At 43.3% G+C, this 25,075-nt stretch overlaps 1 protein-coding gene across 2 annotated transcripts in view; it reads right to left on the bottom strand.

The window, feature by feature from the left end:
- msh3 (mutS homolog 3 (E. coli)) overlaps positions 1–25,075 on the bottom strand; it is a 29,748-nt gene that overhangs the window by 1,882 nt on the left and 2,791 nt on the right. For both annotated transcript variants that reach the window (XM_052068820.1, XM_052068821.1), the window contains exons 7-23: positions 24,771–24,907; positions 24,420–24,586; positions 21,319–21,428; positions 20,287–20,401; positions 20,019–20,103; positions 19,068–19,177; positions 18,651–18,783; positions 16,673–16,860; positions 16,425–16,593; positions 16,274–16,338; positions 15,529–15,645; positions 15,231–15,338; positions 14,408–14,522; positions 13,914–14,071; positions 8,995–9,181; positions 3,070–3,202; positions 2,805–2,973 (exon numbers count right to left, since the gene is read on the bottom strand). In XM_052068820.1, coding sequence (XP_051924780.1) covers positions 2,805–2,973; positions 3,070–3,202; positions 8,995–9,181; positions 13,914–14,071; positions 14,408–14,522; positions 15,231–15,338; positions 15,529–15,645; positions 16,274–16,338; positions 16,425–16,593; positions 16,673–16,860; positions 18,651–18,783; positions 19,068–19,177; positions 20,019–20,103; positions 20,287–20,401; positions 21,319–21,428; positions 24,420–24,586; positions 24,771–24,907 — 2,266 coding nt within the window. The remainder of the gene's footprint in view (positions 1–2,804; positions 2,974–3,069; positions 3,203–8,994; positions 9,182–13,913; positions 14,072–14,407; positions 14,523–15,230; positions 15,339–15,528; positions 15,646–16,273; positions 16,339–16,424; positions 16,594–16,672; positions 16,861–18,650; positions 18,784–19,067; positions 19,178–20,018; positions 20,104–20,286; positions 20,402–21,318; positions 21,429–24,419; positions 24,587–24,770; positions 24,908–25,075) is intronic.

The raw sequence follows: 25,075 nt of genomic DNA, 5'->3' as shown, positions 1-25,075 counted from the left end.
AGCGCACACACATGCACATATTCTCCCACATGTGTACGCTGTCTTTTGTAGTATACATTGACAGCTGTGTGCGGTCAACCTCTGCCCGGCGGCTTTGACCGCCTCTGTGCATGTCTCGTGTACTCAGTGTGGTCTCATTCCAACGAAGCACAAACATTTCATATAGGAAAGATTAAACTGATGAGGATGTGTGTGTGTGTGTTGAACAGACATTTCATATGCTGAGGATTACTTAGGCAGAACCTATGCGCCGATGAACTCCCAGCAGGCCGCCTGCTCTACAGCCTTTATTTGGACGGTGCTTTCCAACCTTTATTGCGCCAAGGCACGACTTCAGATGTTGAATTTTATTTATTTAAATTGGTGCTAATACAGTACGCTGAAAGTCAAGTTAAGGCACCGCTGCTAGACTGCATGTGCTGACCAACCACCTGTTGATTCCAGCCATGTGTCCGTGTTGCTAAAACTCAACTTTGGCCAGGAATCAACGACAAGCTGTAATTATCATTGGCCAAATATGTAAGAGGTGGACTGATGTGTATCCCAAGCCTTTAATAAGTCAATTTTCCACAATTTACATTCACGAAATGAAAATGTTTTATTTGCTTTTGTGCCTTTCTGTTTGGTTCGGTTCAATTATCTCCTGGCTAAAAGCGTCGAATTCATGCAGGTTTTGTGTGACGGTGGGCAAATAGTCCCACAGAGCCACATGCAAGTCAAAGTTTAGAGAAAAAAAAATACCATGACATAAATGATGCTTCTATAACGCACAAGGTTGTCTTTCACCCCTGGTAGCAGGCGCACACAAAGGCGGCGAGAGGCTTCACTAATTTCTCTCGTCTTGAGAATATTGTGTACAATTTGCGGATGGGAATTGGGAGCACGACGATGAAATCAGGTTCATTTGGGCGTCAATCCTTGCATAAACACTCCGTTTGATGTTACCGAAGCTGCTTTGAATTCAACCTCACGACACAGACTGGCCGCTCTGACATGTCAGGATCCATTAAAGCTCAACTCAGATGATTTTTTTTTTAAAGCTTAAAGGGCTCGCATCTGCTGTTTCCATAAAAGTTCATCTTAGGGTGAAAGTGTGGATTTGATGACAGATAATAGACATTCATTTTATTGTATACGAAAGCCGGTCTGCAAACATGCTTTCGGGGGTTTTGAAACATGAAACGCTTTCCAGATGAAAGATTTTGCATGTAAATCAATCATCGTGTCACCATCAAATAGCGGCTTGACACCTTGACTCATTTGATCACAAAGCGTGCCATCTACTCGTAAAGCTCTTCTTTCTCGAATGACGTAGCGTTCCCGACAAACGCAGACTTTTTAGTCCAACGAGTCGAAAATAAGAAAACGAATCAATCCACAAAGTGGAACAAAGGCCAGCTGACTTTGGTGAAAGGCGAGGTGTACCCTGGACTGGTCGCCATTTAGTCACAGGACATGGATAGACAAACAACATTCACCATCTCACCTACCATATGGACAATTCAGATCCTGAACCTATCACAGACTGGACACGTTTTTTTTATAATGTGGGAGTAGCTGGAGGACCGGGAGAAAATACAAGTATAGCAAGGAGAGAAAGTGCAAACTACCACGTGGGAAGAGAGAGATTTGAAATCAGAAACTCAGAACTGCCAGGCAGACGAGCTGCCCGTTCCTCACAATGCTGATGTTAAATGAAAGGGAATACATATTGAAACGACGTGGCTAAAATGAGATCGAGACGCAGGCATTTGCTTGACGGCATTTTAATTTTTTGCTGTAAATTGCATTGGGGTTGAATTTCCTCACGATTTCATCAGCGCATTACAGCGGACCCCTCTCCCCGCCCCCAGGACCTCCTAGAGACTGATCTGACTAGGCCATGAATAATAAAGATCTTGTTGTTAATCAGTACGTGACAATTGGAAGAGATTTGACACGATTTGGAACAGATCTTAGCAAGAATCATGAAAGTCGACTTATTTTCTTTTGCGCCCCATCACCCCCCAAAAACTGTCAGAACAGATTTGGCCCACAGGCCTCTAGTTTGACATGTGCGCTTTCGACGATGCAGCTCACATCAGGGAGTAGGTTAACTGTTCTGTAGAGCAGCAATCCCCAACCTTTTTTGCTCCACGGACCGGTTTAATGTCAGACAATATTTTCAGGGACCGGCCTTTAAGGTGTGATCGATAAAAACAACAAAATAATATGATACGACCCGCATGAGAACTGTGGTATTTTCGAAACATAATAATCAACACGAATCATGACATGAGGAACGTCCTATGTGGCCGCAACACTCTGCGGTCACTCCGGTCACGTAAAAAAAGTAAATCCGTACTTTAAGTCGGATTCTTGATACTGTCTATTAAATGTAGACTTTGTTTTTTCAACGTCGTAGGCTTCTCTTCTGTACCCTGGCTAGGATTTTTCCCCTTCCCAAAGGCTTTTGTTTTTTTCATTTATTTTGCTAGCTCCTGGGTTTCATTTTAGCAGTAACCGATCATGTGACCAAGAAGCGCTCCTTGACCTGCGTCAAGAGTAGCACACTGTAGACGGATGTTACAGAGAATTTCCTATCTTTTCAAAATAAAATATATTTCAGATTCCAAAATAAACAAAACGTTAGGAATGTAAATCCTTCATTCTTTTGTGCGGCCCAGTATCAAATGCCCCATCGACCAATACCGGTCCCCAGCCCGGGGGTTGGGGACCCCTTCTGTAGAGGACTGCAAATCTGAAGCTTATTGGGCCAACGTCATTTGAGAAAAAAGCGTTTCTGATTGTGTGCACGTGTTCACCTTCGGGAGTTGACCGCATCCTCAAGCTCCCGGGCCTTGAGGGACGCGGTTTGGAGTATTGACTCCGGGATATCAGCCAAGCGGGCCACATTGAGGCCGTAACTGCGTCCGGCGGCTCCTTCGCTTAACTGGTAGAGGAAGGTGATGAATTCAGGACGAATGTCTCCATCTGCACAGACACGGCTCAGGTGAGTTTGAAACGGCACCGCCTGAAAAGGGAACTGGAACGTGCCTAAAATATGTTAACGTGCATACAGACGCTTACCTCGTGTGCCAGTAGCCACATCGGGTTCATTGAGGAGGAAGGACATGTGGTAGTTGGACACGTGTTGTGGGTACACCCGCTCCAGCTCACATAAGGGAAGGTAATGGGTCACAAAGAGGGTGAAACATCTCACCTGCAATGGAGGCAGGACAGAGGTACAGTACAACGTAAGGCATCCGTCCATTTTTGTAAGAACGCGTCCTTATTAGGGTCGCAGGTGTCGGAGAACCTGTCCCTGTTGACGTTGGGCCAGGAGAGGGGTACACCCTGGACAAATGGCCCGTCAATCGCAAAGCAAATGTCGACAAACAGCCACTCATACTCGCCGAGAAGGAAGTGAACGACTTCAGTCAGTCGTTGGTCGAAAAGGAAACAGGAGAAAATGACACCCAGATGTGTGGATTGACCAATAGTATTTGTGGAAAAATATGAAATTTTACTAGATGCGATGTCAGTGATATTGAACAATTACATGAGCCAAAAGGCACAACTGCTTCTCCCATTTTTTTTTTTTGTTGTAAACTTGATAACGTCATGATTCTGTTTGCAAATGTAAATTTTAAATTGGACTAGTTTTAACGTTTTTTCTAAAACTTGATGTTTGACGGGGTGTGTGGCTAATTGGGCAAGGCTAATAAGGCCATTCAAATATTTTCTCAAAATGTAAACAATGACAATTGCTACCAATGAATCTCTCGAAACAAATTTTTCCATTTGAAAATTGACCAGGGTGTAAATTACTTGAAATTAATTGCCCGAAGTGCCGCATGTGTTCAATAAAGGCTAACCCATGTCAACATGACTGTTTTTCGACTTTTTCCATGCTTTGGACTTTTTTTGCTATGGAAAGTCTGTTAAAAAAAAAATAAGCCGAAAAATGAACGCAAGTGACGACGAGACTAAATTCACTTGCGATGTGAGCTAACCCCTGCCCGCCTACTCGGCAGTTTTGCACGCCACTACCAACAAATAAGAATTTCAGATCTGCGCTTAATATGAAACATGTTCACGCAGATGCTCCAGTGTTCATGTTGGATTTTGTCATCTTTCTAACAATCCGATGCCCACATTTTACCACATGACATACCTCCTCATTCTGGGGACATTTTTTCCCAAGGGCGTGTTTTTTATTTACAACCGACTGATGATTACAGTTTGGTTCGGCTTGGAAAAAAAAAATTGACGGACTAAATTCATCCAAAACTGGGGCATAGTCATAGTGAGAAATGGGCAAATTAAATTGGAAGCCCAGATTCCCCCCCCCCAAATCTCAGTAAATCGAACTAAGAAGATTCAACTGATGGCATAAGGATTTTGCCAAAAAAGATGTGTGAAGACCAAGCTAATACGACTGTGCCAGTCCCGTGTTTGTTTATGTACATACGTGTTGATCATTATCAAGTCTTTTTTGGCGTGCAAGAGAAATATGTAGAAGAGGGGAAAAAATAGGGATTGAGAAAATGTAATACAAACAACAAATGAGAGGCGTGGTAACGATTATGTAACAGTCTGTTCTCTGCTGAAGAACAAAGAGGATTTGTGTCGACTGCGTATTCAAATCAAAACATTCTTTGTGGACTAATCCACCAATTGTTTTTTTTTTTGGTATTTTGGGATTTCTCGCCGAAAGCATTCACCTCTGAAGCCTTTGACATCTTTCTAGTCAATAATGAGAATGTAGATGTTATTGATTGATTGATTGCACTGCATTACGTTTACGACATAAATGGGGAGAAACGTGGTGGTGTGAGCTCAAGTACACACCGGCTGACGCTTCATGACAACAAATGCAATTAATTCTCCTGCTTAATTTAGCGACTTGCTCGAGCGCAAATGAACCCCCCCCCCCACAAAAAATAATTAAAGTTGGATTAGCTACTCCCCCCCCTCCCATCAACCACCAGTAATGAAGATGAATTCTGAGTATGAAAACAAACTGTTCTCGAACCGCCAAAGTCCAGGACAAGCACGATACCTCGCTCGGCGTGACAAAGGTCACGTCACTAGAAATATTGGACCTCCGTCTAAACAGGACCATGGGGGTGTGACGCCCACCCTGGTTCGGGAAAGTGCAACACGCACGGACATGCGCAAACACGCACACGCATTACTTTAAATCGCTCCTGTCCACCTACGTTGAAAGCGGGCAAAAAAATGAGCACGGTGACTGGTGGTTGGCATCTGAATCATGGTCTGATTGGATGCTAATGGCCGCTCATGAGCGGAGCACCCCAGGGTGCACTGACAGCCTCATCGTGGGAGACGCTGATGAAATTAAGAGTTGAAGCGATTAAGTGAAGTCATCGATTAGTTGATAGAAACTTCATGAGCTCAAATTATTCATGGTGACGGCTTCCAGTTCTGGCTCCAATCGAGTACATCATTCTAGTAATTGTTAATATAAAGCTTCATTTCCACACTGTTGTGTGAGGCCTTTTTCCTAACGACGAGCTGTCAGCCAGCAATGGGATTTGAGCATATTGGCGGGTGATCTGATCCTGGGCAAAAGGCTCGAGGTGTCAACACAGCAACGCGCCCCGTAATGTTTTTCTATCCAATTAGACGCGACGACATTTCCTTTCTGCTGTGCCAGTGTCCGCACCTCACAGTTAACAAGCGCTCACTGAGGACAGTTGGTGAGCTCCAAAAACAAAGTGGATAAGATTTAGTGTCAGCCTTGCATGTGAAGACGTCGCTGACCGGCAGCGCTGTTATCTTGTTTGGGTTCAACAATAAGGTGACCGGCCAATGACCTTTAATTTTTTTTTTTGATTCATCACTCCGCAGGAAGAGTTGTCAGTTTGAGGCAACGTCATCAACTGGTTGGTGTCACTCGAGGAATTATGCTCATTAAAAAGACATGAATGAAGGTATATACTTCATAAAATACCTGCACAACCTAAAAAAAAAAACAATGCAAGAGTTGTACCAAAATTTGACTTTATATCACTACTGTCAGTGAGGTTTTAAGTAGAATATGTCCATCAATCCATTTTCCGATCCGCTTATCCTCACAAGGGGGGTGCTGGAGTCTATCCCAGCTGCCTTCAGGCAGTAGGCGGGGGACACCCTGAACCGGGTGCCAGCCAATCGCAGGGGACACAGAGACGAACAACCATCCACGCTCACACTCACACCTATGGACAATTTAGAGTGTTCAATCAGCCTGCCATGTATATTTTTGGAATGTGGGAGGAAACCGGAGTACCCAGAAAAAAACCACGCAGGCATGGGGAGAACATGCAAGCTCCACACAGGGAAGCCGGAGCTGAAATTGAACCCGGTACCTCTGCACTGTGAGGTCGACGTGCAAACCACTTGATCACCGGGCTGCCATGAGAATATGTGTCACTGAAAAATATGTTTCCCGTTAGTATTTGTGCTTTGCAGTAGTCTACAGCTACTCACCATTATAATGAGCCATTGCTCGACAATAATGAAGTCTATGTTCACGACAAATGCAAGGTCTATGGTAGTAGTGGGGAAACTGTGGCCTGGAAGCCACATATGACCGGCTCTATGCTTTCACGATGATCTAAAAAGCATTTACATTATGAATATTTGTTTCATTTATCAGTTTATAAAGGTGAATAATTTTATTGGTTCATTTTTTACCGACCTGTTTGCAGTTGCACAAACACAAGGCTTCAAGGTGTCGACAGACAGTCCCTGTTCAAGTTTCGTACTAAACATAAAACAGAGAGAACTACCCATTTTGTACAAACAAACAAACAAAAAACGTAGCTTTGGAAGCACTGTCAGTGGGCTCATGAAAAGCATTGGTTATATAACCCTGTAATCAACAAGTATTTGAGCACAAATGGTGGAGCAACACATGTAGAAAGATTATGTAACTACAGTCACAGGCACATACTCTTTATCCTCTGCCAAAAACGAAGTGAGACAATTTTATTTATATGGCCCTTAACCAGAAAAGAGTCTCAAAAGGCTCACGAGTCAATAGTTGACAAATACGAACGACGTCCCCTGATCTTAACCCTACAGGAGGGCAAAGAAAAAGTCCAAAAACCCAGATCTAGGGAAAAATAAGAAAGCTTGAGAGGGGGCCGCACCACAAATATTACGAATCCAATGACCTCCATCTTCCCTGTGCCTTTCCCAACTGATCAATGACTGCGGAAAATCGCAAACTGAAAAGCTTTCTTCCAGCAGCCGTCTTCATAAAGCTTACTGGACGGGTACCAAAGAGACATTCCAGCATCATCACATTTTCCTATACTCAGATTCACGACACATCACGACACGTCACTTTCATCTATGTGGAGACAGCATTGAGTAAGATGATGCTGTGAGTTGGATTTTGCAAAAGTCTCCGTCCACCTGCTGCTGTTTTATGTGAGCTGCGACCGGCTCGGCCCGTGCAAAAAGAAGACAGCAAAGCGTGTGAAGCTAATAGCAGGACCTGCTGCTAAGTGTGAACACCCCAACGAGTCTGATTTAGTAATGTCTGAGGAGGAGGACACTGCAAAATGTTTTCGCTCAGAGGAAACATCAGAAAGGACCCTTGTGCACAGCAGATGTGACATACAACACAAAACCCCGCCGCAACAAATCCATGGAGCTTCTCCTCTCTTTCAGCATCAAGGCTGTCTCGAACGGTATTATGAAAGCCATCTACATTCTTAACTACCTCACGGGTGAATGCTGGGGGCAGGGAAAGGTGCGTTTCTATAACGACTGAGTAAAAAAAGGAGAAGTCTGAATTTGACACGAGCAGGCATGTCTGGTGAGGAGGAAGAGGACATGGCAGTGGAGGAGGAGGAGTGGGAGGAAGAGCGCATGAAAGACGGCGTGGGTCTTCCTGTACCAAGGAGGAATATCACTGCAAAGCCAAACTTCAATTTTTGCTTGTTTTTCCTTTTTATAGCCGGACCTCTCGAACAAATCAATGTTACACAACAGGTGGTTAGAGAGTCAGCATCAGCTCTATCCTGCCTTAGTCATAGTCACGTATGTTTTGCGCAAAATTACATAAACCACAAAACTGTCCCTCCGCCAAAAAACAAAATAAAAAAAACACACAATGACAAGGATATGTCCATTTGTCCATAATGAGTGTAGAGTGGAAACAATGTTGAATACGTTCACACTCACACCTATGGACAATTTAGAGTGTTCAATTAGCCCGTCATTCATGTTTTTGGACTGTGGGAGGAAACTAGAGTAGCTGGAGAAAACCCACGAAGGCACGGGGAGAACATGCAAACTCCACACAGGAAGGTCGGAGCCGTGATCGAACCCACCACTTCTGCACTGTGAGGTCAATGCGCTAACCACTGGACCACCGGGACTTTTCACGGGTTGGAGGTGGATAAACCCCATCAAACAAACACCAGTGTTACAACACCATCCACCTTTTTCTTGCAAACACTTGCATTCAGTACCAAAATAAATCACGATACTAACAGCTGATATGAGATCGCAGAAAACATCATATGGGAGCAGAGACCTCCTTTATGAGCACAATAGTGAGTCGCATGACATGCATTTTGATCATGTGACTTTTTTGAAGCAATAAAAACAAGGCCCGCCGCAGCACAGCCAACAAATTAGGCACGGGTGGATCACTTTTTCCTCTTTTTCCGTTGCAGCTCAAAATATTATTAACATAATAGATCAAGCCTCACCATGACTTCGCTCCATTTTGAAGAGCTACTGCACTGACGAGGCTTCCCCATTGCCTCGTACAGTATTTCTTTTTTCCCCTTCAAAACAAACAATAATGAGCCGGCAAGGCATATAAGCAAGTGCGGTAACAGGAGTGCACAAATACACAAAGATCCAATTTGAGGCCATGAACTCGAAGGTGAATTGAACGGACTTTCACATCACGACGCATGCTGTAATAAGACAAAGAAATGCACCGTTTAAGAAGAAGAAAGGTTTGGGTGGCCACATGCTTACATCTCTGATGAGGTACTCGAGGGTCGCATAGGCGATGGCGATGCCGTCGTGGGTGCTGGTGCCCCGGCCCAACTCATCCAGGATGACCAAGGAGCGCTCCGTCGCGTGGGAAATAATCTCAGAGGCTTCGGTCAACTCCTCCATGAAGGTACTGCGCCCTTTGTAGATGTTGTCCGATGCTCCCATTCTGATCATCGGATACAAGGAAGAGGAAGGAAGTCAAGGTTAAACTTGCTTCACCAAATGAAAATACAAGCCGCTTAAAAATATTTGGGCGTGTCTTAAAGATGTCTGATAGTACCTTTTGGATGAGTTGGTGAGGAAAAGTGTGTAAATATTACGTTAAGATGTCCTATTTTGATAGACTACTACTTGAAAAAATACTGAAGGCTATAATGTGTTTACTTACTACCAAGAAATACATCTCCGACCCTCATGAGGATAAACGGATTAAAAATGGATGGATGGGGAAAGAAAATCACTTTCCCAGTGACATATGATGACAAGCAAAACATTTAAGTCGGTACAAAAGCACAATTAACACATTTACTACCATGCATACAACTGCATGACAACTTTGTGTTCAATTAAACAAGCTCAGATATCCCGCTGAAGTACATTTTAGAGTAAACTGAGATGAGATCATCATGATTTCAGAAACACTTATTCGAGTGAAAAACAAATTTGGTGGCAGAAAGTAGAACGGTGAACACGTTTCTATCCCTCATGAGCAATCTACAGCCTCTACTGCACGGCCCCATCTCCAGGAAGAGGAAATCCTTCCTTTTCCATGACATTTGGCTTTTTGATTCCACAATGGGAAGGAATTTTGCTAATATTCCCTCAACTCTGAACTGTCGACATTTTGTCAATTTTTATTCTGAAGACACCAATGAATGACGCCAATGTGGCACTCCAATGTCACCATGATCACCCCCCACATGCTGTACAGAAGAGGGGCGTGGCAGGCATGCAGCTGCATTTCATGAGCTCATTTACAACATTGTGTCCGTGCATGACTGTGACTCGAGGGAAATTATAGCCAATCTATAGGTTGCGTGCGCACCACGGCAAGAACGGGTACAATCCGATGTTCCCGCACACTCGTCTGTCCACGGGCGAGAGGACGTATACTGCGAGTGTCCAGCTGGAGCTGCTCATCGCGGCCAAAATCACAGATTGTGAAAACAGGCTCTATTTATCACCACTCACATCTTTCCTGTAAACATGCTTAGCCACATCTCAAGTGTTTCTGGAAAACTGCTTCGCTGCATTTGCAATTCCACGATGACGCTGGTCAGTATTTTGCATGAAAGCCATTGCTTCGCTCAAGTGTTCAAGCAAGAACAAATAGTCAGTCACAAGACATTTTAAGGAAAAATGATATTACACTAAATATAAACGCCAATTGCTACCTAATTCCTGGATTGAAAATGATTTAAATTTTTTTCTAATATAGTTTTCTTTTTAAAAAAAAAAGTACTGCAAAAATTGTGAAAAATGTCATTTGGAGCATATTGAATCTGCATGCAAGAGTTTAAACTTTTTCAAATCAAGCACACATTAGCTTTCTATAACATTTTTTGTAGTACTCTAGCACGCAATTGTGCATTGAAAAAGTTACTGCTTTGTTTTTCGATTCCCAAGAGACGGGTAAAAAAATTGTATTTATGAATTATGACTCAAATTGCTTCAAACAACAAAGCGTGTGATGGAAAAGTGGTTATGCCTGCATGACTGTCTGTGTTTTATGTTATGTGTTGTGTTTATTGTTTTACTTGATGTTAACTGTTTTGTTAAGCGCTTTGTTACAGCTGCCGCTGTTGTGAAAGCGCTATATAAATCAGCATGTATTGTATGTATTGTATTGTATGACAGAAAACACGATTGAGGCTCTTAGGCCATGATAAACACATTGTTTGACAAAAACACAGGTGTGAAACTCAAGGCTCGTGGACCAGATCTGGCCCGCCACATCATTTTATGTGGCCCTCGAAAGCAAATCAAACATGTCAACTTCCATGAATTGATGAATTTTTGTTTGGGGGGGGGGCTTTTAACAAGTCACACAAAGAGGTTTAACCGCCATGATGCATGACAACCCCGGGGAGGTCAACATGAAGGGCGTGATTGACTAAAATCCTAAACAGTGGCCACTGTTCTGGTGGCAACAGGGGTAAAATTGGTCAGGACCGCCCTATTAAAAAGTGCAAGTCTTATATTCAGTAATTATTGCTCACCATTGCCTAACTATTACCGAATAATTCGCCTTCAGAAGTGTCGCTATATGTTGACCCACAAAAGAGCATTCACTGCTGCGAGTAATCGGTGTGTTACGCAGCACTACGAAGCTTCACACTGCTTTTGTCACCTCTTTCGACTCCACTGCTATGTGTGAGAGCAGTTTCCTGCGCAATGGCTGATTATAGAAGCGCACATGCTGTGAAAGACCCGAGCAGACATGTGCGCCGCCTACAAAGAGGAACAGGCGGTCTGTAAACTATTAAAAAAGCCGGGATGCAGCGCCGCGCAACAGAACCACCACAACACAAGCCGAGGACGATGACTTTGTCACATACGCGCCATCTCCGCTGTTTGACTATGGGACCTTTTCAAAACATGCTTTCTCCTTTTAGCTGTTTCCATAACAACCGTGGAGGGATGCAGGACTGTGCTTTGAAAGCTTCAGGACTTAATGCAGACCAAAAAAAAAAACCTGCTGCAAACATGTACATTTGTATGACTTGCCTACTGGGGTTAACTGCTGAAGAACAATCACAAACATATTCATATATGGAAACTTATTTCTGATATGTACTGTGAAAATAAAAGCATGGGAGGGAGGGGAAACTGAAATTGTGTGAGCTGTTGTGCCACTTGAAAAGCTCACACTGATAATCAATAACGAGGATCATCTCAGACAGGGAAGCCCATTAGACACCCACGCGGCATTTCATTACCGCCGCCAAACCCGCTAACTTTGCTTCATTCCAATCCCCTTCTATAAAATCTTCCCGCCCCATCCGTCTCCCTTTCACTTATTAGAGCGAAAACTCACAAAACGAAACGACAATGTTACACATAATAGATGCAGCAGAGGGACTTGAGTGGGCGTTTATTATCCATATAAACGTTTCCTCTGTCCCAATTAGAACTTGATAGGTTGATAAAAGAAACTGAGAGGTGAACACAGGGCAGCGCCCTTCCTCGGGGGACACTAATTAGCTCTTTGATGCATTTTTCTCCCCTGATAGACAAAGGATATTAACCTCCATGCCAATAAAATCCCTTGGCTAACCACAACACCAGCTCGCCCCCAGTCAAACACAGCCATGACTCCTACTTAAAGTGCACAATAAGTGCTTGAACCACCTTTAAAAGGATTCAAACATACTAGAGGTGCTACAATTAATCGAAAACCAATCGATTATAAAATTAAAAATGATTTTGATAATTCCTTGGAATTTTAGCCTACCAACAGTAAAACTGTTACAGTAAACAGTAAAAGAATGAGCATCTCAAACGCAAGTGTCAAATTGTGGGCAAGATCCAGGCCTCCACATCTGAATGTGTGCTTTTAGTGCATATGTTGGACTGACATTATTTGCTATGCGAGATATTGCTTTGGTTTTCGTACAGTTTGGTCTAAGTCGGACTTGGTTACACTGTGTTTACACTGTATTTTTAGGAGGGGGGTGGGGGGGGGGTCTACAAAATAACGGAATTTGTTTGAACATCAACATTGCACTATATTTACTTATATCTGTCTCGATTTGGCCCAAAAAACACACAATGACCAGCGATGCAATATATACCAATCAGCTATATACCTTGGCGACAAGTTTTTATTCCAATCTGTTCCTAAAAAGGCATTTAGAGCCCTGATAACCTTCAAGTACGGTAACTTCACTCGACTCAGGACCATACAACATGACCTTAAGACTTGAAGACAAAGCCTGAAACACCCCAAAACTGTATTTCTCACTTGCCCTTGATGTGCTGACCGTTTTTTTTCTCCGACCGGGTTAATTCATGAGAAAAGGCTTAAACTCACAACAAAAGAAAATTACACACATCTGCAAGCCATTATGTCTCATCGCAGAGTGCAGCAGGGCCACAAATACTGTACGAATACTGTATATTGTGGAGTGCGGAGTGGAACGTGCACATAGAGCTGAACAGAATCGAAAAAAATCCAACAAACACATATGGCAAAACAACCTAACCAACCTAACCATGCTTCATCATCATCTGTGGTGAAGGACACGGTGACATTACCACGGATTAGCCTGTCCTGTCACGCCGAAAAATACACTCGACACGGTGATACTTGATGACAGAATATATATTTTTTTTACCCTATCTTTTTTTTCCCAGGTTGTCAGACAGAATCGTCACACACAATTACTCGAACAAGAAATAACAGACCTGCAGTGTTGTCATGGCAACTGTCCATCATTCACCAGTTACATCTACAATCCAATGAAATCCATCCATCCATTTCCAACAGCGCTCATCAGGTTCGCGGGGAGTTGCTGGAGCCTATGCCAGCAGACCTCGGGCGGAAGGCAAACTGAACCCTGAACTGGTCGCCAGTCAGTCGCAGGGCACATTTAGAGACCAGTCACACCCGCATTCACACCGTCACTGAGTGAGACACGTCCCATGATCTAATGAAATCAAACCTGACTTTTTTTTTTAATTACCTTCACTTACTTTGATTGTATGAGTTTCTACGGAAGTTTGTTTGCATTTGTGTGCAGTTTGCTTAAAAAAAATCAGGGCCAAAAATTTGGTCCAGTAGGTATGGATGCAGTGTATTTTAAAATGTAATTATATTCAACATAGAGTCAACTTTGATTGGAGGTTAGTCAATTTATCCACAGGTGTCAAACATTTTCCACTGGACTCGGTCCTACCTGGTGTAAATGGCATCCAAAATGCCCAAATGGGCCGCAGAACTCGGGACATAGGAGCCCATTTGAGCCATAATGCAGATTAGGGCCACTTGGCGGATGTAGGAGCTCTTTCCCCCCATGTTTGGGCCAGTGATGATCATTGTTCTTTTTCCATCCGCCTTTAGTGAAAAAGAAGTCAGGAGTTGTAACAAAGGAAAAAAAGGACTTGGAAGTGATATACAGTCAAGAGATATTTGGATGCTAAAGAGGTGGGAGGACTTGAAGCGTTGGCTTGTTGAAACGGAAACCCACTCAAATAGTGACGGGGCAAAGTGCGCTTGTGCTGTTATCTACATTAGTGTGTGTGTGTGTGTGTGTGTGTGTGAGTGAGAGAGAGAAAGACATATGTGCTGCTGGCATTTTCTTTCGGCAATGGGAGTATGCAAATATCCGTGTGATTTATCTTAGCTTTAGGTCACGCTTTTGCACGTTCCCGTCTGTAGATGTGTGTGTACCTGTAGCTGCGCGTGATTGGGCACATACTGGCTGTGCTCTCCCATGAGTAGGTCTATAGCAGGGTGTCTGCCATCCTTTATCACAATTTGACGCTCACTTTCAGACACCTCTGGCCTGCAACAGAAAAAAAAGAGAAAATTATGAAGGTGACAGTTGCAGTTCTGAATAATGAAGGAATAAAAGCAATGGTGAGATAAGCTTAAATCATGGGGAGGGGGGTGGGGGGGGGAGAGAATGGGATTGACCAAGGTTGGGGGAAAGGATCGAGATGGCAGGTGCAGGGTTTGGATTTATGAATGACATGAGAGGTTTAAGAGGCATCAGGGAGGCAGAAATGCATGACAATTTTTGGCTCGGACATTTCCTTTTAGTAGTCATTTCATTCATGTTAAAATGTTTTTTTTTTTTGTAAATATTGGGCTCTTTTTCTGCCTAATATTAAAAATGCATTTTCGCAATATTTGTTATTTTTGTAGCATTTTAATCTCTGCCTTTTTTTCAGTGTGGTCTTAAAAGTGATTTGGCACCGCAGCAAGGATTTTTCAGTCAACGTTTTATATAATAACAATCGTTCTTTGGGTCGTATTTGGATATAGTCGGGTGTGTGTGTGTGTCTGTGCACAAGTGTGTGTGTGTCGGTGAGTGGGACAAATGTTGGCGTTCTGGCTGAGCATGCTGCTCAGTCCAATGCACTCACCCACGCACCGCCTGCCCGAGACTATAGGACACGACACTGGAAACATGTATGTATACACACATGCATGCACACGCATTCACACGCACACACACAAAAAAAAAATAACAATTGCAAGAGGAGATCACCTGCAATATTCTCCATGTTTGGCCACCTCAGCCAATGAGAAGAGACAGTCCATGGTTGCTAGGTGACTAATAGCCCGTTTCATGGTGTGATAGTGCTCCCCAAACTGACTGCAAGAGAGAAATGAGGAAGGAGAGATTTGCAAGTGTAAATTACCGGAAATGCATAATTGTATTTGCAGTCAATGACACTGCGTGTGCACTTGAACAGAGCATGACTGTGGCAGGTAACGCTTTGGACTGACTGAATACTCCAAGATGTGCTCATCATGCACGGAGTGTGTGTGTGTGTGTGTCTTACTCCATAAAAGCGGTCCACTCCCTTTGGCAGTCCAGAAGCAGCTGCTCACGGAGCTGCAGCAGCTTCTTGTGACGCTCCACCACGAAGGGAGAGTGATACCTGCCGACCGCTTTGGTGCTGCACAGCAAAAGGAGATGAAGTTCGTTTTTGATTCCCAACTCCAAAATCACTTTTTTTCAAGAAGTGATTTCGGAGAGGCAAGTATTCCACCCGACAGCAACAATATGGACTGTAGCTTTTCAATACTGAATCCTGAAAAATCTTCTATGGTTTTCTTCGTAAATGCAGCTGCATTCTAAGCCAGAACTGGAGAACACGCGTCACATTCTCGCAAATTTGCACTCTTGCAAGAGTGACAAGACTTCAAAATGACTCAGCAAAAGCAAATGTCACATCCTTCTTTTTGAATAAAGCCTTCATATAATGAGGTAAACAGCAGCTGAGAAAGCAGATATGAACCATTGTTTCTGAGCCTGGCTTGACTTCTCTTCCCAAAAGGTGCACACCAAATAAACGGGGTACCCAAAGCAGAAAAAAAAAATCAAGCATTTTTTCATTTCGTTTTTATTTACCGGTACTTTTTGTTGAAATCATGAACTTGTTTCATGTAATCAAAATAATTATTTTCCCCACCTTGTTTTCTGATAACTTGGCAGTGATCGCACCAAGGTAGTCTAGATTTTAAAATGTATTTATAGTCCAAATAAGTCGTTTTCAATCTTTCCAGGCGTGTGTTGCAGCTCACCTGCTGACTTTAACCCAGTCACGAGGAACAATGGAGGACTGCGAGTTCTTCACCTCAATCAGAAACTGTCAGAAGAGCAGACAACCCGGCACTGAGCCACCACGTCATTGTTCTTGACTTGTCTTGCCATTCAGGCTGCATCAGTAGGTACCTCCTGTCCTGACACGGTAGTGTAGTCGAGGGTGGGAGCTTTCAGCACAATTCGAACATGTTTGCGATGGTCCTGAATCTCTTGCAGAACTTTCTGAATTTGCTCTCTTCTTTCCCGCAGCACCGGGAAGCCAGAGAGATCTGAGAAGAGCTCCGTCTTATTCCCACACCTGCAACATGTGGCAATGAAAAGATATTGTATTCACGCTATCCCATCTTCAATTTCTTCTATACCCTTAAAATACTCACTTGGCTGCGTTCTCGTTAAGCACGCTGAGGAAGCCGTGGGCTGGGGCCAGCAGGTCCGGGGTGTCCACCAGGAGTCCTCGAATGAGCCCAGAGCGGATCTGCGCTCTAATAGCCGGCAGCAGGGCTTGCAGTTCCAGCTCCAGGCGACAAAGCCTGCTGATGATGATGTAGAACTCCTGCGTGGATGACTACAACACATTTTTCAATCATAAATGTTCGAAATAAACAACACACACCTTTATTTCTTTCCCTTCACTTTTTATCGACTGTTGTGCTGACATACAACAAGATTAGCACACTAAATCTGATCTGCACTTGATACCAGAGATAAAATGTCAACGCATAATCATTGAGTGCACTATATTTCATCTACGCCCGATATTGAAGCTTAGGAAGAAAAAGGCAATGTCTTATTGGAGCCACGAGAAGTGTTTCAACACAATGTTTCTCATTGAGGAATATATTAACAAAGCAGATGAAATCATTAAACAGCAAACAAGCAGATCAAAATTTACTTCACTACCTTGATGACAGGATTTAATATTTTCTTTAGTTTCTTGCAATTGCCCTTCCGTCTGCTAGTGTCTATGTTGTGTCTTTAAGGGTACCCAGAAAAAAATGTTTTTTTTTCCAATATTATTTGGTAGAAAAGCATATTAAAGCCATACTAAAATAAAAAGAAAAAAAAAGCAGACACCACGGGCCTGGTGTATTCAAGGTTTGCATAACACAATCGCAAACTTGACTCTTGAAGTTGTTTGTCAAGTGAAGTTGTAATATTATGGGAAGAAAATCATTTCCATATGTTATCTCCAAATACAGCACACAACATTTTCTCTAAAAAGTAAACAACTATGCTTCCTGAAAACGAATGACTTTTTATTGAATATGCAGTGCTTCCCCCCCCCCCCCCCCCATAAAGATATACATTCACACATAGACAAAATAGTAGGCTCACATTAACCCTTAAGGACGCGGAAGTTTGGCCGACAGAAAAATTGTGCTTTGAATTTCTATTCTGTCAACAGACACACAAAGCCCTCATATGCCAAATAGCTTAATCCGCATATGACTGAGCCAATAAACTGTTATTGAGACAACAAGTAATGTAATGGCATTGTTTACATTGTGATTTGCGCCGGCAGCTTTAAAGGCCAAACCTGTGATCAGTTTAGATCAAGAGTATTGATTTAGCAACGCACAGCATGCGCATGCCTCTTGGGAAGCGAGGCTGTTGCACTTTATGATTCCATTAGTGAAATTGCGGTGGACTTCTGCGTCACAAAGGGTTAATGAGAGTCACAGTGGGACAAAGCTTTCAGGTATAAATCACAGACTGCTGCTTTACAGGTTCCCCTCATGTCAGCAACCCCCTTAGATGAGTTCTTCTTGGAACACGCAAAAGTAGAGCCACTGCATCCCAATAGAATGACGTCCCCCGCGTCCCCTCATGAGCCGAGCCAGGGATACGAGCCATTACACACGATCCTATTTATCCACAGAGAGCCCACATGAGAATTAGCGTTGTTGTTTGTGTGTCCGCGCGTGTGCGCTGAGTGACATTTATGTTGTTTTTGTCTCTATGGAGGATTAAAAAGTTGAACACCCAAATGGGTGGTCGAGACCCTCTGACATTTGAAAGATGAGTCAGATGGGAAATGAGATTGTGTGAGACTTTCAGGTAATCTCTCGGTGTCACCGTGAAGCTTTCTTTTAGGGTCTTTTGAAGTGTCCAAGTTGTCTCTCAAGATTCTTTCTCGCCGTCTCTCTTCAATGGACTCGGTGTCTCCCACTATCACAGCTTCTTTTTTTAGTATGTCCCGCTCAGTGTCTGTGTCTCAGTGACTCTCTCACTCTCAGTCTCTTTGTCTTTTCAAGTCTCTCTGTCACTCTCTTTCAGTCTCTTTTTTCAATGTCGGTGTCCATTTCTTGCTCCCGGTGAATCAGTGACTTTATTTAGTTATTTTAAAATGACTACCTTTTTATTGAATATGCTGCAAATTCCTCTCTCCAGATCAGGCAAATGCACCAGCAGGGATCTTGTGGAGTTTAATGTGAGAGAATCAGATTCCAGGATCTCCTTCACCGCATCCTGACGCTCCGAGATGGACCTAGAGTTCCAGGCACAAAATAGGATACCGGTACGTAACTTGTCATAGTGCTTTTCCATTGATGCAATGGGAATGGATAAACTCATCAGATCTGTCAACAACTGCCGTTTGAATCTGGGCTTGCATTTTTCAGAATCAACTCCATATTTATGATTTCCCTTTTCCTCATTTCACTATTGTTGTACCTTCCCCCAAAATGGCCTTGGGGTGGCTAAAGCGGCTTTACCGTTGCAGGTTATAGTATCACCCGGTACTTTGGCAGGTATGGCAAGTCATGTACTCACCGTGGGTCTGTGAGCGGACGAGTCACCCACTTCCTCATTAGCCTCCTCCCAAATGGAGTGCGTGTGTGGTCCAGCACCCACAGCAGACTGCCCCTCACACTGCCATCTGTCTGTAATTGAACACACATCACAATGGGAATGTGACAGGCTCAACGAATAACTGTGAAATACAGCTTTGTTTAAAAGGAAAGAAAAAAAGAGGACAAAGGACTTAGATTAGGACCAAAACTTTGTGCGCGCGTGTGTGTGTGTGTGTGCGCATGATGCTTGACATCCGCGTGCCCCACAGGAGTCATGCCGAACCTTAAAGCCATCGCCCACGCGAGGCTAGCTTGTCACCAAGCAATTTGCTGGGAACTGAGAAGCAGTTTAAGTCGGCCGCTAAATCTTTACTGTCCACTATGCAATGAGGAGAGAAAGCGAATTTTGTCGGACATCGAGATTTTGTCCACAAGCCTCCGGGGTGCTCAAAATCACGGAGTGAATGCCTATCATCAATATTTTAACAGCTAAGAGAAGTAAATGTTCAGGGGGATACTTATTCTAAATGAGCATAACAAATTACAAACTGATCTGATGATTAGAGACAACAAATATATATACGTACCGACGTAGACATACATAAAATGTGAATTTAAGTGTGACTGGGCATGTTCCTCATCGCTTGAGAATTTGATCTATCCTGTAATTTTTTTGCAAATTCGGGGTGTAGGCATAGCTATCTAGCTAATTGCATGTTGTAGTGGTAAAAAACATTTAGTGGGAGAGGGGCAACTAATGCTGTACGCCCAAGTGTATTACTGGGCAATAAATAAATAAAAATCGGTAAAACTTGTAAGAAAACAGTTAAATGCTATATCTCCACAATTGAGTACCGGTACTGTAATTTATGTCACTTTATAATGTCACATTGAGAATGCACATAAAAAAGACAAAAGAAACATGAATCACCTGGTTGTTGAGGATTTCCAGGTTCCTGAGTGTGGCGGCGCTGAGGATCATTCCCTGTGACTCACCAGTCAGCCGTTGGAAGGAGCTGCAGGGAACAACACAAAATTATCACACTATATGGCAAAAGTACAACATTGTTCAATTGCTTCATGTCAAGTCCTTGTCCACACAAGGTCCTGGTTGACATTGGCATCTTTGGCAGACAAAAAATAGGAACTTCCTGGACAGACTGAGGTTTGACGTAAGTGTGTGTGGATCTGTTGTATACCTTTCACTTCGAAGCACTCTGTCCAAGTTGAACTCTTGGAGGTATTGGATTAGAGGACCCAAACAGCAGATCACTGGGCTCTCCAGTGATGCCACACTACATAGAGAGCGACAGCCTGGACAACACAAGCACATTTTTACTTATCCAACACCGTCAGGAAACTGAGTGAGTGAGCATCTAAAGGATTTACTTTACATGGATGTATTGCTTTTTTAATTTTTTTTTAAAGGATTATCCGGGAGGAGTTCAGATGTGCCAGATGAGGTGGCTCGGGCATCTGGTTAGGATGCTGCCATAGTGACGTAATGCATAGCTAACATTCATTCATTCATTCATTCATTTTCCGAACCGCTTAATCCTCACTAGGGTCGCGGGGGGTGCTGGAGCCTATCCCAGCCGTCTTCGGGCAGTAGGCGGGGGACACCCTGAACCGGTTGCCAGCCAATCGTAGGGCACACAGAGACGAACAACCATGCGCACTCACACTCAGACCTAGGGACAATTTAGTGTGTTCAATCAGCCTGCCATGCATGTTTTTGGAACGTGGGAGGAAACCGGAGTACCCGGAGAAAACCCACGCAGGCACGGGGAGAACATGCAAACTCCACACAGGGAGGCCGGAGCTGGAATCGAACCCGGTACCTCTGCACTGTGAAGTCGACGTGCTAACCACTGGACTACCGGGCCGCCGCATAGCTAACATATCCACCTTTTCTTTTTTTTTTAAACATATTTACGAGTCATTCCCAGTCATTCGTTTTTTTTACTAGTCATTCCGAAAACGCACTGTGCGCATCACAGGCCGAAGCGAGAGAGGAGACGGGCCGGGGACAGACCAATCGCGCTCGTCTTTGTGTCTGCAAAGTTGTGAAGCGAAACAGTGTAGATATTTGACTTGACACTCATCAATGAAATAATTATGGTTGAAAAGAATTCTGGAGTGGATTGTGGTGGCGTTTTAAGATTCTGCTTGATAAATAAGACAGTAAAACGACACGATAATAAGGCAGAAAGGAACACAAATACACACACCTTTGGTCTGTGCGTGGCAATAGAATTCAGTGACCGTGTTCATTGCAGAGGCAAACTCAAAGTGGGTGCTGTCCCTCCTTTCAACTCGCACTTTGTCACCAGCCTGAGCACTGGAAGAAAATGACACAAATAAAAGCAAATATAATTTTCCTACCTAATGAAAGGGAGGAAAAAAAACAGTCACTGTTCAAGCCATATTTTCTTACACTGACACAAACATTGCATACCAGCGGCTTCATCTCATCTCATTCATTCATGCTGCAATGCTGCTTTCAAGGACTCGCTAGCTTTGTCCAATCTGTTGTTGCCATGGCAACCGAGGCAAACATGTGGCTATGGATGCTGTTTTTTTCTGAACACACACACACACACACACACACAAGCCATCTTTCATCAAGTCCGCCGCTGGTCAGACTGGGAGCAACAATGTTATTGTTCCGGTCAGCTCCATAAATCATTGAAGCAGTCAGTTCAAACAAATGATGAGTTTCTATCGATCAGTCGAGCTCTGTGAAGCACTTCTACCAAACATAAAACAGGTGGTAAAAGTGTACCAAGAGTTTGAGGCTCACAGAAAAGAATTGTGGTTTTGTTTTGCCTCATTTGAAATGTCAGCTTAGTAAAGCTGAAACATCAGCCTGCTTCAACAGGTATTTTATGCATATTTAATATCAGGAAGGCTGATAGGATGCAGCTATTTTTAAAAGTATGATGCATTAGATGATGACTGATTATGAAAGGACATTAATCCAAATCCTTCGAGTGAATATGGATGCTGACTTTCCTGATCATCAGTCTTGTATTTGATTTCACCTGTCACGTTCAAACACGTGCTGAGAAACTTTTTTCCTCTCTCTTTTACCCATTCAACAGAAAACTGCATCACTTGTAATGTCTGAGGACATCACAGAGAGAGGTAGGGCGGGATGTTGACACAGAAAAAAAGGGGTGAGACAGATGAGAGAGAGAGAGAGAGAGAGAGAGAGAAGAGCATGTGTGTAACGCGGCAAAATGAATAACTTTTAAACGATCCATCAAAATCTAGAATGGTGTAATGTTGAATAGATTTGGACATTTAACGAAAGTTATATTTGTTTATTTGGAGCTGCAGGCCTGCAGGCAATGAGGGCCGCCTCACCTCATATAATCTGCTTATCAACTTAAAAACCTTAAAAAAAAAAAAAAAAAGAAATGAGACCAGTTGTGTCACAATGCCTCATCCAGTGAGATTTTTCACCTGCTCAAATTCCCCCTCACAAACTTGACTCGTGACCGCAGGCTGTGGGTTTGGTGAGTGAAACCGCTAATATAGCACCCTGATACCAACCAATCTCGTGGGGGCTCATTACCTGTCTCTTTGCGGATGCGTACGCCAGGTTGCCAGGGGGCCCGCTGCCACCACTTGGCCCTGGAGAAGTCAAGGTTGTTAGCAAGGTTGGCCTGAATGTTTATTTTATTTATTTATTTATTTATTTATTTTTATGCCAAGTCTTTTTATAAACTGGTGTGGATTTTTTCTTTCCAACAATTATGTTCCCTGATTGAAAGACTCAGCCATGACTTACTTTTATTTATATATACTGTGTGTGTGTGTGTATATATATATATATATATATATATATATATATCCTCTATGTCATTCCTACTCAAATAATTTTAACAGGATCAGAGAAAATTTAGAGTCTCAAGTTTCGACGGTACAGTGGTCAGGTGGTTAAGGTGGCCTACCCTGCGATTTAGCAGTCTACCAGTCCAATGTGCCCACGCCTTTCACCCCAAAACAGTTCAACTGCGACCCTTATGAGGATAACCAATTCACAAACTACATGGATAAATAGACAGCTAACTAGCTGAGAGTGAATCTGGAGCATCACTGCCCACAGGAGCCAAGCTCACTTGCTCCATTGTTCCGCAATAGTTTCAAGATGCAAGTCTGCAATCAATTCACCACAGTTTACGACCAAACAAATCTTTATGTATGATCATCTCTGCTCTAATCCAGTTTTTCCCAACCCTTATCGAGACAGGGCACCTATTTTAGAATAGTACTCACAGCGCGCCATCAAAGACAAATGTCACAAAAAATATGAACTCACAAAATTGAGTTATTGTGAAATCTGGGCCTGTTTAATTGAACAAAAGCTGATATGTTCGTAGGCGGCCATGATTTACTCTGTTATATGAATGGAAACAGGTGGATACAGAGGTTTATTGTACCTTCTGAAATATTATAGAAAGGTTTTTATTGTTTTTGCCTGTGGGACTGTGTTTGCCGGCAGAGATGATGGAACAAAGATAAAGTTGTAATTCATAAATAATAATTACATAACTTCCTGCGGCACCCTCACGGGATGATCTCTCACGGCATCCTAAAGTGCCACGGTACTATCTTTGGCAAACGATGTTCTAATAGATTGGCCTTGCTTGTGTGGTGCTCAAACAATGACCGCAGGCGCCGTTGCGATCACACAAATGATCACCCAAAAGGCGAAAAGTACCACACAAATGAGGGTGAAGAATGACAAATGTGCAGGCAGAAAGCAGCAGGCACCCCTCTATTTATCTCATCAACCTCATCTATTCGAATCCACTTCACTTCCTCCCACCCTGTCGTTTGATTTTCATTTGTGCTTTATGCAATGAAAGAAAGCCCCAAGAGGCTCATCGTTTGGCACAACGCTGGGCAGCACATGTATCGGCATTTTCATATTCATTTTTTGGCATGAGATAACAAAGACGTGTATGTGCAAACGTGTTGCTATCATCCCTGAGGGGATCAATGTGTCTGAATGTATTGTTTTACAGACCATTAAATTAACGGTTCATTGCATTCCAGTTTCCTCCCACATTCCAAAAACATGCATGATAGGTGAAGTGAATTGTTATTGTCCATGGGTGTGACTGGTTATTTGTCTATATGTGCGCTGCCACTGACTGGTGACCAGCCCAACATCAGCTGTGGTAGGCTCACTTGCAGCACTCATGAGGAGAAGCATGATAGAAAATGGTTGGAGGGATGCGGAAAATGGGAAAAGACTCATGAAGAACAAGTTGTGGTGTGGTTAAAAAAAAGAAGGCCCACTACGACCCCTGGTGGCTACCTGGCATTGGTAATGCTCTCCAACAGTTTCTGGGTCTGCGCTGAGAGGTCAGAAGGCACCAGGATCTCGACGGGGTTTATCATCAAGATACGGCTCTCCAGTTCGGAGCGAGACTGACTGTCAGGGAAGGAATCCAGCTGGACCTCTCCTGTGCTGGGCTGAACTGCCTGCATTTACAAATTACCCAGACATAAGGCACAATGTATATATACATATCGATTTATTCTATTCTACGTTGATGTTTTTCATTGTTGATGGAAGTAGCATTTACGAATAATCCAAAGTACAACCAAGCAAGATAAAGTACATGAGTGCAGGGATTAGACCAGGAGGTGCTCCAGCCAAACTCACCACCAGCCCCACAGTGACTTGCTTCTTCAACTTGTCCCAGTTTTCACTGACACACAACAAGATACTGTCAGGAGACTCCGACACATCATTGTGGCTTCCGCCCTCCATGTCATCTGGACTGCACACAGGATTGACGTCTTCAGTGGACTGTTGAGGACAATGATGCTGGAGGAATGCAAGGCTATGTATAAACTCACACTCTAGCCCAGGGGTGGGCACGTTACTTTGGTGAATGATCACATTTGGATTCACCCTTTGGTGCTCTATAATTTGCCCACCACTGCTCTACCCCAACCAAAATAGGA

Source organism: Hippocampus zosterae, chromosome 6, assembly GCF_025434085.1.
Source record: "Hippocampus zosterae strain Florida chromosome 6, ASM2543408v3, whole genome shotgun sequence".
Lineage (NCBI taxonomy): Eukaryota > Metazoa > Chordata > Actinopteri > Syngnathiformes > Syngnathidae > Hippocampus > Hippocampus zosterae.
Note: the sequence above shows the minus strand (reverse complement) of the source record. Positions and strands in the feature narration are given on the sequence as shown.